Source organism: Babylonia areolata, chromosome 10 (genome assembly GCF_041734735.1).
Source record: "Babylonia areolata isolate BAREFJ2019XMU chromosome 10, ASM4173473v1, whole genome shotgun sequence".
Lineage (NCBI taxonomy): Eukaryota > Metazoa > Mollusca > Gastropoda > Neogastropoda > Buccinidae > Babylonia > Babylonia areolata.
This window is the reverse complement of record NC_134885.1, coordinates 26,361,794-26,380,563: the sequence shown is the minus strand read 5'-3', so window position 1 is coordinate 26,380,563 and position 18,770 is coordinate 26,361,794. Positions and strand designations below refer to the sequence as shown.

At 39.1% G+C, this 18,770-nt stretch overlaps 2 protein-coding genes across 2 annotated transcripts in view; one reads left to right on the top strand and one right to left on the bottom strand.

Annotated features, from left to right (window-relative positions):
- Positions 1 to 15,030, bottom strand: part of LOC143286914 (DNA topoisomerase 3-beta-1-like) — a 28,505-nt gene extending 13,475 nt beyond the window's left edge. The window contains exons 1-9 of the mRNA XM_076594864.1: positions 14,697 to 15,030; positions 12,109 to 12,186; positions 10,787 to 10,900; positions 9,647 to 9,814; positions 7,178 to 7,312; positions 6,462 to 6,574; positions 4,951 to 5,042; positions 2,960 to 3,068; positions 1,890 to 1,973 (exon numbers count right to left, since the gene is read on the bottom strand). Coding sequence (XP_076450979.1) covers positions 1,890 to 1,973; positions 2,960 to 3,068; positions 4,951 to 5,042; positions 6,462 to 6,574; positions 7,178 to 7,312; positions 9,647 to 9,814; positions 10,787 to 10,900; positions 12,109 to 12,186; positions 14,697 to 14,930 — 1,127 coding nt within the window. The 5' untranslated portion in view covers positions 14,931 to 15,030. The remainder of the gene's footprint in view (positions 1 to 1,889; positions 1,974 to 2,959; positions 3,069 to 4,950; positions 5,043 to 6,461; positions 6,575 to 7,177; positions 7,313 to 9,646; positions 9,815 to 10,786; positions 10,901 to 12,108; positions 12,187 to 14,696) is intronic.
- A 57-nt stretch (positions 15,031 to 15,087) lies between these two features.
- LOC143286913 (uncharacterized) overlaps positions 15,088 to 18,770 on the top strand; it is a 36,204-nt gene continuing 32,521 nt past the window's right edge. The window contains exons 1-3 of the mRNA XM_076594863.1: positions 15,088 to 15,257; positions 17,145 to 17,241; positions 18,448 to 18,589. Of these exons, the coding sequence (XP_076450978.1) occupies positions 15,209 to 15,257; positions 17,145 to 17,241; positions 18,448 to 18,589 (288 nt within the window). The 5' untranslated portion in view covers positions 15,088 to 15,208. The remainder of the gene's footprint in view (positions 15,258 to 17,144; positions 17,242 to 18,447; positions 18,590 to 18,770) is intronic.

The window sequence follows — 18,770 nt, the reverse complement described above, 5'->3', positions numbered from 1 at the left end:
CCTGGGTTCAAGCCCCATTGAGGTGGGTCTTTATCAGCCCATGGCTGGCTTCCACAGAGATGCTCTTTGTTGAGGTAAATAAGAATGAATAAAAAAAAAATAATGCTGAGGAAAATGATTTGATGGATCAACAGACATTTGTTTCTACTTATGAAAAAAGAATGGAATTTTAAAACATTTCTTTTAAAACGTTTTTTCTTCCATTAACATTTTTTTTGTTTTGTTTTTTTGTTTCTTCAGTAGTAGGACACCCTCAATCCCACACACTGGCTTGGTGGCATGAAAATTTTTTCTGAACTGCAGTGAAGAAAACATGTGCTGATCACTTTTCAGATATGACTTTTCTTGTGGAACTGGACAGCTCTGTGCAGCAGGATGAACAGACTTTCACACCACTGGGCCATTTACTTTTGCTTCATTCACAGACACTAACATCTCACAGACTGTCATCTTATGATGTCACGCTACACCGTGTTTATTTCGAAGTGCTGGGTGAGACTACGGACAGAGAGTCAGGGGAGTCAACTTCCGATTCTGTTTCAGTTTCAGACTATGTGGTGAGACAGTGCAAAAGTGAGACCTGTGTTCTTAGCATTCTGTTCTGTTCACAACAGCCAAAAATAGCACAGCTTTACCCTCTACACATGGTGGAAATTACCATGTGTATAGACAGTCATCTAAAATTTCATTTTACAATTTTTACAGAATTTGTGGCATGCAGATTACAATTATGTTCCTTTTTACAAGCATGTATTTTAAAGGAAATTTTCTTTCTAAAATTACGTTTAAGTAACATACTTACCATGACCCACTAGTGCAGACTCCGGCAGGGGTCTGACATTCCTGTCCTGTGCAAACTACTATCCGCCTATGTGGAGAAAACGAAAGTAGCTATGGCCGATAACCTCCCGGAAGTAGGTAACCTCCCCTTTTCCCCCCTGACTAGTATTTTAAGTGAAAATTGCTGTCACCTCAGCCGTTTAATCATGTGTGTGTGTCTGTGCGTGGGTGTTAGTGTGAGTGTTGGAGTGTAACAGTTGTGGTATTGACAGTATGTTACTTTGTGAGTTTTATGCATTGTGTTTTTATAATATTAATGATTCCGTTTTATGTTTCTACTACTTTTTATATGCTTTCTTGTTTCACTTTAGGTACTGGACTGTAAAGCGCTTAGAGCTTGCTTATGCTTGTATTATAGCGCTATATAAAATAAAATATTATTATTATTATTATCATCCTCTCCAAAGCCAAACCGAAAATGATCTGCTTGGATGCTGCCTAAAAACATTTCCTTACGTTACTTGTTGGATGTGGAAAGGAAGTTGACCATCTAGGGGATATTTGTGTCTCTGCTTTGTCTAACAGTGAAAGTTCCTCTTGTGTCTCAATGTTCACTCTGCCACTGTGATCATGCTATAATGTCTACCCAGCCATTTTCATGGGCACACCCGAGCCGAGGTAGCCCTCAGGCACCAAACTGTTCTCAAGTGTCTGCAACAATAAATAACCTCAAGTATGCATCACCTAGGTCACAGAGCACTTTGAACAGTGAAACATCAAAATATTTTCGTTAAAAAACAAAGATAATAAATTTATAAAAAAAAAAGAAAAAAAAAAAGAGATGAATCAGCATGTGGAAACCCCCCCACCCCCAAATTCCAGTTCTGTTTATTTTAATGAAAATGGCAGCAGACTTCAGATCAAAGATGAGTTACAACACAGTAAATCTAGCCAGTTTCCACACACCAGCACAGTCGTACTGTGTTTTAATATCTCCTCCCCAATTCTCTGTCCCCCCCCCCTTCCCCCATCTACTCTGCCCGAACAACCCCCCACTCCAGCCTTCTAAATGTGCATGCCCAAAGAAGAAAAAGCATGCAGTGCCTTACTTGGGTTGTTTCATGCCTTCCTGAAGGAGCTTCCTGACAAAAGGGCCCCAGTCTGGATGGTCCTGCTGTTGTCGTAGTGTGCCCCTGTTGCGGAGAACATACCATCACCATCATAATTTAGAGGAAAAAGAATAATGTTAATAATGCAGACTGATAGCTCATACCTCCCTTGCAGCTTTTACAACAAAACGTTATACATACATTAACTTACGTGCATCAAGTACACCGTACGCAAACCAGCGTGTGCACACATACAAAAATGCAAACAAACAAACACACCTGCATACACATGACCAGAGGTTGAAAAAGCACACAAATCAATAAAACAGATGGCAGAACGGTACAGGTGTGTTTTTTAAAAGTGAACTGGGAAATCCATTTGACCAACCGAGAAGGGGCAGTTTGTTCCACAGCTGTTATCAACATATTCTTTTTTTTTTTTTTTTGCTGCCCCATCATCTGCATCGTTTTTTTAAATGCTAATAATAAATGACTGCTAAAAGTGTTTGCAAAAAAAAAAAAAAAAAAAAAAAAAAAAAAAAAAAAGAAAAAAAAAGAAAGAAAAGAAATGAGGCAAACATGTCCATTTTTCAGTTAAAAAATAATACTGCTTAATATATACTTCTCTTCTTGATTTAAACAAGTGTGTCAGCACACACATGCACACACAACCATCAATAAAAAAAAAATTTTTAAAAGAAGAAAAAAATCTGATGCAAAAACTCACCACCACCCCCCAAACCCCGCTGCATAAAAAAGAAAAAAAAAATCTCAAAAAATCGCCAACCCCACTCATTAGAACAAGTAACTAGGAAAAAAAACCCCAAAAAACCAAAAAAACCCACAGAGAATCATTTTCAGTTAACCTCAAAATGAAAATCACACACATCCTTCCATAAATCAAAGTTAATCTCATAATGAAATTTGCACACATTTTTTTCCAATAAAAAAAAAGAAGAAAAAAACAAAACAAAAGCCTGACGGGCCTACAACATCAGACTATCCCTGCTACTACCCCCCACACCCACACATCCATCACAACTCCCCTCCCAACCCCTACCCCTACTCACTTGAGGTCAAAACTGTCAGGGTAGGTGTTGGTTTCCGTCCTGGGGTAGCTGATGTAGCCCTGTATGTACAGCCGCTCTGCGATCTGCATGGTGTGGTGAGGACTCATGCCTGCAACACAAACATCCACACTTGGTTCCACATAGCTCAGAATTAAAAAAAAAAGAAAAAAGAAAAAAAAAAAAGTGAAGAAAAATCTACTACTACTTCTATTACTAATGTGAACTGATGTAGTGCTTATTCCCTAAACATGACTCAGGGTGCTTTACAAAACAAATGAATGAATGAATGATATGGATACTTATATTGCAACTATCCTCAGTTGGAGACCAAGCTCTAAGTGCTTTACAAACTCAGGGTCATCTGCACAACAGGTTGCCAACCTGGGTAGAGCCGAATGATGGTTGCCATTGGGACTCACTATTCCTTTCCTGTGTCATTCAATCAGGTTTCAGGCATGCACACATACACACTCTGGCAGGCATGTAACATTTTATGTGTATGACCGTTTTGTTTATTTACCCTGCCATGTAGGCAGCCATACTCTGTGTGCATGCTGGGTATTTTTCGTTTCCATAACCCACCAAACTCTGACATGGATTACAGGATCTTTAACATGCATATCTGATTTTAGCTTGCGCATATACATTCGAATCAGGGACCCTGGGACTTAAAGTCCAAAGCTTTAACCACTCGGCTATTGCACCCATCAAATCACACACACACGCACACACAGATTGGTACACCACAAACTAATATATGTGCGTATGCACACAAGCAGCACACAACGAGAACAATGGAATGGCACATGGATGTTATACATTAGTTTAAAGAAGTCATCAGGGAGGATCTGAACAAAGTGGAAGAAGAAAATGGGTGCCTGATCTGCAAAAGTAGTTGGTTCAAGACAGCTGGGGCCATGAAAAGAGAACGAACGCTGACTAAAGGACTTTGTTCTGACAGAAAGAATATAAATAAGATGAGTATTGGAAGAAGAACGGAGCTAACAGGATGGGATGCATGTGTGTATGATGCCTGTAAGATACCTCAGGGAGTGCCAGAAACACATGACAAGCAGACAGATGTGAGTTTAATGCTGATTCTGTCTTGAACAATAACCAGTGAAGACTATAATAAAGGTGTGATGTGTTCCCATCTGGGTGACTTGCAGTCCAACCTGGTGGCTCTGTTGTGAAGATAAGGCCTGAAGACCACCAACAACAGTCAAGTCAAGGCAAGACCGATGAAAAGACCCATGTTCTTGTCAGGAAAGGAAGTGTATAGAAAGGAAATTTTCTCCCTAAAATTACGTTTAAGTAACATACCGTGACCCACTAGTGCAGACTCTGATTCCTGTCCAAACTACTACCCGCCTAGGTAGAGAAAACGGAAGTAGCTACGGCCGATAACCTCCCGAAGTAGGTTACCTCCCCTGTGCATCCCTGACAAGCACCTTCTTTTTCCGGCAGCCATCTTGACTCCTGATCCTGTGCTCTTCATATGGCTAAGTTTTTTTTTTTCATATTTCTGTCTGTCTATCGATTTTTTGACACTCATGTTTTGTATCTGACAATGACTTGTATCAGGTCACTACTGATACTGGAAATAAGGTGTTAGCCAAACACCACATAGCTTGGTCAGATCGTCACACCACCACTTTTCTGATATGTTTCACAGGATTATGCATGTTTAATTTGATATTATACATGACTGCACAAATTAGCAAGTGTACACACAAGCACACACAAAAATCCCCCCAAAGTAGCAGACCTTCTGATGTCAAGAACCCTGCAAACCCTCTCCTCCACAAAAAAGACATATTCAGACCAAATTCGGTATTGGCAGACAAAGTATTTCCAGAGAAAATGACAATGTTAAAGTTTACCATGGACACACACACACACACACACACACAACCGTACACTGGGTTATTACACAGCCTCATATTGTTCACACAAGTGAGTCAAAATGATAATAACTGCCCCAGACTAACCTAGACCAGAACTGGCCACTCGCAGCATCTCCACTGTATTCAGTGCCAGAGGTTTGGGTTTTTCTCCCTTCTTCTGAACCGTCTCCAGCACACTGAAAAAGAGAAATAAAAAGATGATCCATGATGAACAATTCAAAACATACTGAACAGATTGTGACTCATCAAGGTATCACAGACTTTAACTGAAACAACAGTGAAGCAAAAAAAAAAAAAAAAAAAAAATTTGAGGTTTTCAAAACACTTTTTCCTCAACCATTCACAAATTCATGATTGAAAAATATTCAGGTGATCTGATACATTTTAAAAGATTTTGATTTCAATGCATAAACCCTTTTTCAATCGAATAATCTGTGATACAGAATTGTTGTCACTAGTGTCAGTCAAAATTCTCTGAACGTGCCTGCCCATAAAACCATTTCCCCTTCAGCAAGGCACATATATATATATGGCATCTATCAATCTTTTGGAGACTATGGAGTTTCACTCTGGGTGGTGATTGATACAGTATTGTTGTGGCTGAACAGGCCAAAATGGGAGTGACAGTCCCTCCCACACTGCAGTACAGGTAAAGTCTGACACTGGTCCATCTGTCTGGCTTTGGTTCTTTCTTCTCACTGTCTTTGTCTTGGAACACTGGGCATGCACCTCTTTGAACTTGGAAGCCTTTCTGCATTCTCTGCCTCCTTGTCATTTGTTCTGAGGCTACAGCTTCCTAGGAGTTGAGTTTGACTTTCAATGCCCTCTTATCTCTCTCACAAGCTGCAGACGTCTTTATAGGGCAGTTGAGGTCTGCCTGTGGGATGTTTTCCTTGTATAAGTTCTCCAGAAAGTAGATCTTTCGTGATCCGGCCATTGTCCATTTGCAATACATGACCAAGACAGCGCATGCGTCTCTGTTTAAGCAGGGTGTACATGCTGGGGATTCCAGCCCTCCTAAATGTGTTTTTGTTTCAAACTTTGTCTTGCCAGATTATGTTCAGGATGTGTTAACATCCAAACCTGGGTTCATGATGTTTGTGGCACTGTCTATGAATGAAAGCTTCCCATGAATCAGAATAAAAACAGCTAACAAACAACTCATGTTCACACAAACAACATGCTAGGATGTGAACCTTATAATATGCTGCACTTCATGAACTGATAAAATTGAAATGATAAAAAACCAAACAAAAAAAGAAGCACCTTAATAGCCAGTAAAATATAGTAACTTTATATGGGCTGGCTGACACTCAGTTTGATTTTCCAGTCAAAATTTTGAGAAAGGGTGCGAGCAGGATTTGAACCCAGATCCTCATGGACTCTCTGTATTGGCAGATGAGTATCTTAACCATTCTGCCACTTTCCTCCCTGAAGACCTTATGTCAAATGTTTAATGTGACTGCTACCTTAAAAAAATAACCAAACAACAGATCTGAATGCCAATTGCATGTCAACTGTTTAGTGTGACTGTTGCACAAAAAAAATAACATACCAACAAACACACATATCAACACACAGCAATACATTCTCACCAAGCTTTGTCTCCAGACTTAATGAGGTTGACGAACATCTGGGCTACATCCTTGTCAAACACGCGCATTCTCTCCCAGTCCAGCTTCATCATCTTTCCGTCGGGCAGCTCCACCTGTGTGTTACATTGTTACCATCATACTGATCAGAACATGTGCATTTCTGTTCTTTTTTCCCCCCTCTCTCTGTCTCTCTTTATAATGCAGAAAACACAATATTCAATATCATTTAAGTATTGTCTGTCTTATGTCTAATCATTAGACATTGACTTGCTGGTCTTAGTGTTTGGAGTATGTGATGGTATACTGAGGCTTTAAGAATGGCCTTGTGTGTCTGTGTACATGTAATTTGTATTGTATCACTTACATACATGCATAAATTTACATTCAAGGCAAAGCAAACAGACAATGAATATAACTCATGGTGTATACATTCTAAATAATTAACTCATGATGTTAACATTTTTAATAATTGATCATGTAGATTTCTTGGAAATTTTGAATGTGATCTAATGCAGGTCCTATACAATTCGAGTGAACGCACAAAGAAAACCTGTGGACCAAATGCTAAGAAAACAGGACAGTGTGCAAACAATGGAAGGAAGAAATGCATAAGAGAGAAAGAGGATGAATAAAAATTCACTTCTGCTTCCAAATTACATGTACATGCGTGCCTGTGTACGTGTGGTGTGTTCGGCAACTGACGTGGGATCACTGACCTGCGTGTTGATGACCCAGTAGGACTCGGGTTTGAAGGACTGGATCTTGTCATGACGCTCCACACAGAAGCCCAGTGTTGGAGTCTGGCATGGACCATAGGAGATCAGAGTACTGTCCAGGTCTCCATACTTCCCCTGCACACACACACACACACACTTTTCATCACAAATCAATGACTGTAAACTACTATGTAAGCACCCACGCCCTCGTTGCACATATTTCACCCTTAAGTTGAGGATGAGTGTCTACTGGGTACTTTACCCTTCACAGTAGTCCAATCCCTTGCATTTGTTTCACCACAAAGTACTGGCTGGGTGTTTACTCCATGCATGAGAAGCCTCTTGTTAAACTTGTGATAATATATAGTAGGATAATCTAATGGCAATGGTTTAAATTCAACAATATAAGAATGAGATTTAATTTGTGGCATACTGGTGGTGGGTATTGTCTTGGATAATTGAATGTCCAGGGATAAGCCTACTGTTCTCTGCAAAACAGTTCAAAACAAAATGCTAACTACCGAAACAAGACACTGAGTCTTGGAGTGACATCATGACTACACGTTTTTGACTCACTTGTGTAAACAAAGTGAGTCTATGTTTTAACCCGGTGTTTGGTTGTCTGTGTGTGTGTGTGTGTGTGTGTGTGTCCGTGGTAAACTTTAACATTGACATTTTCTCTGCAACTACTTTGTCAGTTGACACCAAATTTGGCATAAAAATAGGAAAAATTCAGTTCTTTCCAGTCATCTTATTTAAAACAATATTGCACCTCTGGGATGGGCACAAAAAAATAAAGAATGAAGCCTAATTGTATGCAAACTGCATTTACTGTTATATTTATATTTTTTGTATTCTCTAAACTTGGCACTTTGATCTGATATTCTGACCCAACAGCTAGAGCAGTCATTATTATCATTTTTTGTTCAAACAGGAACTCTTTTGCTAAGCATGGAAGTTTTATTTATTTTGCAAACGTTTTGGTGCAGATAGTAAAAAAGGGAAATTACTCTGTAATGCTAGGGGACTTAATTTGCTTTAAACTGATCTTTCTCATCTGAAACATTACATTTTGAAATTATACTCAATACATAAAAAGCTTGGATTTTTTTAAAAAGTGTATCACAAGTGAGTCTTGAAGGCCTTGCCTCTCTTGTTTATTTGTGTGGTTGTCTTTTTTAATGACATACCAACTTCTCATGCAGATGTTCCATTCCTTATCTCAAGGTCTAAATCTGAACTGCTTTATAAAGAAACCTGACGGGCGCAATAGCAGAGTGGTTAAAGCTTTGGACTTTCAATCTGAAGGTCCTGGGTTCGATTCTCGGTAAAGGCATCTGGTGGGTAAAGGGTGGAGAGTTTTCTGATCTCCCAGGTCAACATATGTGCAGACCTGCTTGCGCCGGAACCCCTTTCGTGTGTATACACAAGCAGAATATCAAATGCGCACATTAAAGATCCTGTAATCCATGTCAGCGTTCGATAGTTATGGAAACAATAACATACCCAGCATGCACACCCCTGAAAACGGAGTATGGCTGCCTACATGGCGGGGTAAAAACAGTCATACATGTAAAAGCCCTCTCATATACACACGAGCGAACGTGGGAGTTGCAGCCCATAAAGAAGAATAAAAAAAAAAAGAGACATGATCCCAAATGACAAACAAGATTACCATTATTTCATTTTCATTATTATTATTAATTTTTCTGTTTTTTTTGTTAAAGTGAGGGGTACAAATTTACAAGCTTATTTTACCCAATGCATGGTTTTTGATCCAAAATGTGGGGTGGGCGTTTACTTGAAACTGGGCATTTACAAAGCAGTTTACTGTAATCCCCATACTACAGGTCATTAAGCATCACTGACTGAGCTATACCCCATACTACAGGTCACTTATCACCACTGACTCACCTAAACCCCATACTACAGGTCACTTATCACCACTGACTCACCTAATCCCCATACTACAGGTCACTTATCACCACTGACTCAACTAACCCCCATTCTACAAGTCACTTATTACCACTGACTCAACTAACCCCCATTCTTCGGATCACTTATCATCATTGAACCAATCAGTCCCCATACTAAAGGTCATAATATCACTGATGAATCAACTAATCCCCATACTACTGATAGCTGTGGTCAGTGTAGAAGTACCAAGCACTATACTCAAGCTCAAAATCCTGAAATTTTCTCATTATCATCAAACTCCTGCTAGTGTACTGCTGCCAAGACTTACCATGTTACCAAACACATCTACATGTATACATACACTCACTGTGCAGGGAGCAGGCTCATGCCATGTGTTTCCAAGGAAATTCTATTTCACAGCATTCTGCAAGATTAACTCCTATAGACACACATACTGTTGCACACATACATTCTGTTGAGAGCGCACACACACACACACACACATACGACAGGCTCACCAGGCATCCACACAATCCTCACACCAACACTCACCTGAAAGAACTTGGTCTGGAAGCGAGTGAAGGCACAACCAATACGTAGATCCAACTCTTGCCGAGCGTCCACCGACAATGCTTCATTTTTGTTGGGTGATCCCAGATTGTTGAAGGCTGCTTTCACCTCCTGGTCAGTAATGGCACTAAACTTTGCTCGGAATACTTGCTGCCACAGAATAATTTCACATGATATATATTACATGTGTCTTTTCGTTTGAGCAGCTACAATCGCTACAAAGGACTCAATCTCATAATCAACCAGAAAGAGAGACCTAAGATACCTGATCATATTTATATCAATTGCATATTCATCACTTTTATCACAAAGAGAAAAAAAAAATATTGAAGAAAGAAAACGAAAACAAAACAAAACAAAACAAAAACAAACATACCCCAAAACAAAAACAAAAAACCCAAACAACAACAACAACAACAACAACAGTGGACAGTCTTGAAAATTACTGACAGTTCAACAGTTGAAAAATTTCTAGGCGAATGAAAATTGCAAATATATGAATGATGTTTGTTTATAATAAATGCTTTGGCTGTAGAAATTTCAGTGTTATTCTAAAAAACAACAACAAAAAAACTGAATATTTCCTGAACCCACATTTAATTGTTCTTTATTTCAACATATATGGATCAGGAAACTGTTTAAGTTTACAGATCCTCTAAAATTGACAACAAACAAGGAGCAGCAAACACACAAATTATGCAAAAATATAATATGCATGCACTTATTTGGATACACATTAACACACAGACACACATACAAGAACATGCTCACAAATCATGAGTATAACATCATACACTGTATACTACTCGAACACACATACAGACACATATTGACATATATTACACCATGTATTTTTTATGACTAGACAGATGAACTCTAAAAAACAAAACAAAAAAAACAACAACAAAAAACCACCCAAAACCTTACAAAACTCTTCTTTTTGTTCATCAAAAACAGCAGATTGGAACTCACCTCACAATCAAGTATCATTACGTATAATTAAACACACACACACACACACACACACACATTTTTAACACATACACATCATACACATATGAAAACACACAGCATACAAGATCTCTAGAGCTAACCATAGACATCATATAAAGTTCAGCATACCTGTCCTCCCACTCTATTCATGACGTTCTGCACGCAGTCAATGACTTCAAAGCAGATGTTCTCCCCTTCTTTGTCACAATCCAGCCACAGCACAAGATAATCTGCCCCTGACGCCTGAAACAAGCAGGAAAAAAAAAGAGATTCAAGTATCTATAAGCAGTTTGGTAGCTTGACAGATGAACCACACAATACTAAAATTGTTGACGTCCACATGACAGAGCAGATAGGTGCGACTCAGTTCTGGACACATGGGTAGACCGTAGAGTCATTAATATGTGGGCAAGTTCCCCGTCATATTCTGATTCTATTTTGCACTAATATCATAATAATACCCTCTGTCACAGTCCCCACTCCCAAGCTCCCCTCTCCCATCTCTCCCTCTAATTAGCCAAACTTGTATAATTTCAAAACAATAAACCGAATCATTTTTGTCTGATACTGTGACAGTTCAAAATGTATAACTAACTTTTGGAAGATCCACTCCTCAAATTCAAAACCCAGTTTCAATAGAGAATCTTACAGTACTGTTGAGTTATGGTAAGTATGGCTCTGAAACATGCAACAAATGTGTTGCCTTGGGAAAATTTGATAGAAAAGTTCATTTTGATATTAAAACATATTCACTTGCAATATAAAGAAAAAAGGATTATGGTGACAAATTGACATGGTCTCACTGGATAATGCAGTCCAAATTCATTGTTGTGCCTGCTGAAGTATGAAAGATAAACGAGCAATCTTAAATCATTTAATACTTAAAGGATTTATAAAAACAACAACAACAACAAAAAACAGAGCAATCTTAAATCATTTAATACTTAAAGGATTTATAAAAACAACAACAACAACAACAAAAAACAGAGTAAAAGTTGAATTCAGCAGAGAATACATTCAATTCAAGGAGGAAAAATGAGCAGGACAAAATCTCCAGCCTAAGAAGACAAAAAAACAAAACCAAAAAGTTGAAAAACGAAACAAAACAAACAAACAAAAACCCAATAAAAAAAACAACTTTATGAAGGAGAATAAAATTCAGTTTTTGTTTAAATTAATTCATTTTTCAATCTTTACAATATTCTTTTCAATCTACAACATAGCACACACATCCATGCACCATATATGGTCTACCAATACACCTATTCATACATGTATCCTTGCACACATAGATCTATACTATAACATATATGCGCCATGTTACATACAAACACACACTTGCAACAACTGCTGAGCCATCTGGATCTTGTGCCTATTGTGTAAAACAAAATGAAACCACCTAATCACAATCCATTGCCATTCTCTGATTCTGTTCCCAACAAAATCATTACCTCTTTGGCAAGAAAGGCGGGCATGCGCAGCTTTTCATTGGCTTCCTTCTTCTGAATTGGTGCAGTGAACAGTTCAACCTGATGCCGACACAAAAATTACATCCAATGTCATGACACTGACAATAATCACTTCACCAAATTTATGAAGAACTGCACAAACAGACTGTATTAACTTAGAGAAGATAAAGAGGAAAGCAATAATATATCTAATTCATTCTAAACAAAAGCATATCATTATCATCTACAAAATACATAAATAGGGGGAAAAAATGAATGACTGAAAAATCACTTTTGAAACATGCTCAATTTTTGTGGATATTCAATTATTATCAACATTAATAATCGTGTGTTAGACTCAATAATTTCAGTCAATTTCATTAAACAAAAAAAACAAAATAAAAACAAAATCAAAACCTCCACCCCTCAGCCCCCAAGAAAAAAGAAAGAAAAACAAAAAACCAAATAAACCTGACAACACCAAAAAAACCCTGATACACACATGATACGGTATACCAGTTATGCTGGCTACTTTAGTTTAAGATCATAAAGTGCAGTGTCCAGAGGGAAAGTGGACTAGATGGGCCAGTCTAGGCATATTCACCCACAAACTGTTGTATTGTTACCACATGTTTTACTGTGCTATTTATACACTTTAATTTAGTTTAAATATTGCGTACATGCACGCGTGTGTGTTAAGTGAATTTTGAATGTGTAGAGCTAGAAAGCAAAGGTCTTGGGCCTGTCAAACTGTACATCCATAGATAGGCAGACAGACAGATCAATAGGCATCTATCAGTCTTGGGAGATATGGAGTACTTAGGGTGCAGCAAGAAAAATGTGCATGTCCTATGAGCCCACAGAGAAACAAAAGCGTGTGCCTTTTCTGCATTAGAGTTCAGACAAAAATGTAAATGGTGCAGGCACAATGTAAAAGAATTAATCTAAAGCCAAGGCTAAGCCCTACACCAGAGGTGCGTTTCTTTCTTGAACTTGTGGTGTGTGAGGCCTCAGTGTGAGGTCTGTTCACCATTGATTGATATGGTTACATATATAGCGCCTATCATCAGTAGGAGACCAAGCTCTAAGTGCTTTAAAAACATAGGGTCATTTGCACAACAAGCTGCCTATCTGGGTAGAGCCGACTGACGGCTGCCACTGGGCGCTCATCATTCGTTTCCTGTGTCATTCAATCAGATTTAAGGCATGCACACATACACACTCAGACATGTAACATATTAGGTGTATGACCATTTCGTTTATTTACCCTGCCATGTAGGCAGCCATACTTTTCGGGGGTGTGCATGCTGGGTATGTTCTTGTTTCCATATCCTACTGAATGCTGACTTGACATGGATAACAGGATCTTTAACATGCGTCTTTGATCTTCTGTGTGCATATACACACGAAGGGCATTCAGGCACTAGCAGGTCTGCCCATATCATATGTTGACCTGAAAGATTGGAAAAATCTCCACCCTTTACTCACCAAGATTCTAACACGGGACCCTCAGAATGAAAGTTCAACACTTTACTATCCGGCTATTGCACCCATTACCATCAGGACTTCCTACATGCTAGCTGAGCAAGGTTCTCATGAGACACATTAGGAAGGTGCGTTTCTTTTTTCCACCTCGTGGCAAAAGTGACAAGGTTCTCATGAGTCAAGGCTGGGGGGCCTTCACAGCAACTATGCTGCAAGGTAAAGATAAAATCTGCTTCCTGCCTCGCATTCATTTTATTGCACATGCACTTCTCGCCCTCCGCCACTATCACGCAAGTATTCTCGTGAAAACACGTCTCAGTCTACCAACAGAAACTTGTGCTAAATGTATGCTGCACACAGGACCTTGGTTTATCGTCTCATCCAAATGATTGCATTCACTAAAGGGCAGAAGGTTACGAGGAGACTTAATTGAAATCTACAAAATATTAATTTGCTTTAAATTATGTTAATGTAATTGTAAATAAAATTTTTCGAATGTCAGATAGATTACAAGAAACTCAATGAATAAAATTTGTAAAGAGCACTGTGAATTGTGTGATACCAACCAATGGAAAAATTCATTAGCTAACAGAATTGCACAAAATATGGAATGCACTACCAAACTAAACTTGCATGGAATACTAAGTCTAATGTGTTTGATAATCTCCTTGCTATGAACACCAAATTAAAAGTTTTTTTTTTTACTGTGACAATGGCTTACTCTGAATGAATGAGGTAGTGAAATAGGGCATGCATATCCCACAAATAAGGAAAATGCGACCGAAATTGAAGGGGACCCAAAAAAGGCTGTGAAGCCTTGGCAGGCAGCCTGCTAGTCCCTACACTACTACAAGTACTGCACAGTCTGATTCTGATGCAGCATGATCATCTCTTTTCTTTCTTCATTTCATTTGACAGCCCCCTATTGGCTCTAATATCTGAACTTAATCATGATTCATTGTTAAATTATCAAAGTATATACAAAATATATAAAAATATACATATGTACTTCAATTCACACCCAATCACACCCACTCTCTCTCACACACTAATCAATCATTGCTGCTGTAATGAAACCAGTGATCGATTTGTAAAGTGTGAATTACCGGATCGACTTTGTCCCAGTTATTGTATTTTCCAAGAAAGTCGACTCCCATGACGTGCCCACATACAGACGTCATTTTGATGCGCATCGTTTCACCGTGAAAACGACCAGTGTATTCGTGTACAGAGCAAGCACCATTCATTCCTTTTCGGGAATTCAAACTCCCATTTGACAGAATTTTGGCGATCGACTGTGCCAGTGAAGGCTTCTCTGCAACCATGAAGACGGTCTTCATTTTGACAATTTTTATGGAACGTTAGATTCAACTCAGCAATTAATAGAACACTGCCGGTCTTCAAAGTTTTGTAAACTCGGCGTCTCAGGAAGCTGCCATGTTTTACGTCTCGCAGGAAATGACAGGCCACGAGATTTTGGCGAGGAAGTCCGCGGGATGTTTGGATTTTTGTAAACATCGGGGTTCCAAGCACAACTCAAAAGTCACTGTGGATGTAGAGATCGAATGTGCCCAGTACCAGTAGTCCTAACTAGAAATAATAGTGACTGGTAGCAAATATGGGCCAGCCAGACGTTTCAACATCAGGAGAGGACGACAAACTGAGAGGTGTGCTTTTATCTGAAAAACAACAACAAAAAACCACACCAACAAAACAACTCAAAGTCCCAAAACAACGATCGCTCTTATTTGGTTAACTAAACATTCATTTATGTCAAACATTAGCAAATTTTAATATAAAAAATTCTGCTAGATCTGTTGTGTGCAATAAAACACACACACACACACACACACACACACACTCTCTCTCTCTCTCTCTCTCTCTCTCTCTCACACACACATACACACACTCACACACACACACACTTACACACACACTGACACATGTATGCACTCACACATCACATTGATCTGTCCAAGTGCTACATATATGATCTCAGATGGCTCTGTATGTGCGTGGTAGGTCTGTGATTGTGGTGGAGGTTCTTAAACATACAATAAATCACATAGAGGCAGTTGCGGGGTTGCCAGCTTTAATTCATCTCCACTCATTTCTTGCACATGATGATTACGACCGCCACACAATCTGCAATGCTGGCCTTGGGCTGGACAGTTCTCGTCTCCATGTATGTATCCACACTTGCCACAGTTTGTTTTCTCACGATTAACTGATGGACTCCTGTCAACAACTTGTGTATGACCAGTTGTTCTGTTTCCATAGAAACCATGTCCACTCACTCTGCCACGAATTGTGTCATGACGAGAGCCTGAGTCATGATTACGATGATATGTCTTTTCGATGTCCAGTTGCTCAAACTGCTTAGTCTGTACCATCATTTGCTCTTTTAGTTGTTCCTGTTGACATGTTACGGTGATAGCTTTTTTCAGAGTCAAATCACCACGTAGCTGCAACTTTTCTTTCAGCTGACAATCCCGAAGTCCAATGACAAGTCTGTCTCTGACCTGTTCTTCTGGATCAGCAGAGTTACAGTATTTCACCAGAATGTTCAATGCCCTAACAAACTCTTCAGTGGATTCTCCTTCATGCTGGGCTCTGGAGTTAAACATAGCACGATCGATCATGGTTTATATTGCGTTTGAGTAAGAAGTAATCATCAAATTTCTTCATCAGAACATCAATATTGTCGTCTGATTCCACTGGTTCACCATCTTTGTTGACACCCCACTTGAATGTCTTCATAATTTGCACTGCCTGTTTGGTCCCCATGGCATACAACAAAGCGTCTCTCTGCACATCTCCATCTTCTTTGTGAAGTTTGCTAGCTCGCCGAAACCTTTAAAAAATCCTCCCTCCAATCCTCCCAATCGGCTGCTCTGAAGCTAAACCGTGGTGGTGGATCAAATCTTGTAGCCGCAGCCATTTTGTCAACAAACTGATGTCACTTTTTGTTTTAGATCTAGACCAGATCTTCAGTCTGCAAAAAGTCAATCCTACTTTTGACACCATTACAGATGGCTCTGTATGTGCGTGGTAGGTCTGTGATTGTGGTGGAGGTTCTTAAACATACAATAAAACACAGAGAGGCAGTTGCAGGGTTGCCAGCTTTAATTAATTTCCGCTCATTGTTAGTTGTCCTTGACAACCACAAGGGACGTATGTAACGAAGAGTTAAAGAGTTAAAGACTCTTAGATCAGTATCCAAACATATGATGCACACATTAACATATGTGAACACATGTATCAAAGGCATTATCAATCCTTAACCATTCACACTCACAGTGAAACACTACTTAACCAGGCTACTCTTGGTAATCACTGCCATTGCCTAAGCAACAATATGATAACACAAATAGTTCTTGAAATAAGGACACACTTTATACCCAACTGTTGATTACAAAATATGTGTATATCTGGGCCATTTAGTAAACTATGCATATAACAAAAAATATGCATATATAACAAAAATCATAACACAACAGTTAAATAGTATGATGTCACACAGAGGTGGTTTTTTTTTCCCTTAATTGCTTCAGATCACTTGAAAGACTACCTTTTGGCCCACCATGAAGGAGAACTTGAACAGCTGCTTCAGGAGGAGGATGAAGATGATTATTATTCCATCACTGTGGAGTGAGTATCATCTTGGTGAAGATTTTTACTCCATTTGTGTACTGCAGAACACTTGTCTTGAATTTTACATCAGTTTCTTCATAAAGTGAACATTCTGGTAGAGTGACTATGTAGGTTCTGTTGTTATGTTACTTCTGCTGAAACACTTTGCATCAGAGTTGTGTGTGGACATTCTTTCTTTAATTTAACGCCTTTTCACTTTGAGTGATATTAGACAGAACACTTTGAGTGATATTTGTGTGTTTATGTATATATATGTGTGTGAGTGTGTGTGTGTGTGTGTGTGTGTGTGTGTGTGTGTGTGTGTTTGCATGCGTGCGTGCATGTGTGTTTATCACAACTTACACTGAAGCATTCTGCTTAGTGCTATAAGGTTTTATATTGTCATTTGCACAGAAGATAGATAGACATTTATTCACTTATTCACTGTCAGTTATTTGCTACTCTAAAAAAACAGAATTGCAAATGAAAAAAAGTAAAACAGACACTACAATCTACGCTCTGTTTTTCTGCCCAATCATCTGTGCTATTTCAGTGGCATTATACACTCATGCCATTTATCCTGATACCTCCTCCTGGAAGTAGCCGCCCATGGACCAAAATCCTACCTATGATGGACCTTGAACCTGTGCCTTCCCAGTCTTTCATTTGAGAGGCTATCCACTTTGCCACAGTGGCTGGTGTTCTGTGTCTTTTTTGTCATGGTGGTTTTTGTGTTTTCATTCTGATTCGATGTCCACAGCTAGTGTGTCAGTCATGTAACTATTAGTGACTGTTGAACAAACAACAAATATTCAAAACAAGGTTTTTGTTGAAATAAGGGTCAGTATGTTTGGAAGAGAAGACAGCTTAGACATAACAGATGGAATTCTTCTCATAGTGGGGTGGGGTTGGGAGGGGGGCCTTAATTATAAATAGTATTCCCACCTTCTTCTTGAAATTCTGTGCAAGAAATCTGCTCTTTTCTATAGAACTGTAGGTTTCTTTTCACTTCTCTTTCTCTCATCTCTTCCTCACTTATTATTTTAGTGTAAACATAAGGATGTTTACCTTGACGATCAATTCATCTGATACTTTTCGTTCGTTATTTTTTTTTAATGTAAAGTCATACATGCGTATATGAAAGCAGCAGCTGGCTGTGACACAAATTTTTCATCCCTGCTGTCCTGAATTGCTTCACCAGCAGTGCTCCTCCATTCCTTGCAGTGCACTGACGCTGTTTGAGAGCAACATGGAGTTTTGTGAGGTGCTGTTGCCCAGCCCTCGTCGTCTGCTGCCCCTGTTTGACCTGGCCATCGTCTCTGCTCAGCAGGCCCTGAAGGGGGAATGCGGTGACAAACACAACACAGTGAGTTCACTTTAGTGCCTTGCCAACTGTACATGTGGTTTTTGTTTGGATCTTTGTGTGTGTGTGTGTGTGTGTGTGCGTGTGTATATATGCGTGCGTGTGTGTGTGTGTATGTATGTGTATGTATGTGTGTGTATGTGTTAGTGTGTAATGTGTGATTGAGTGTGTGTGCGTGTGTGTG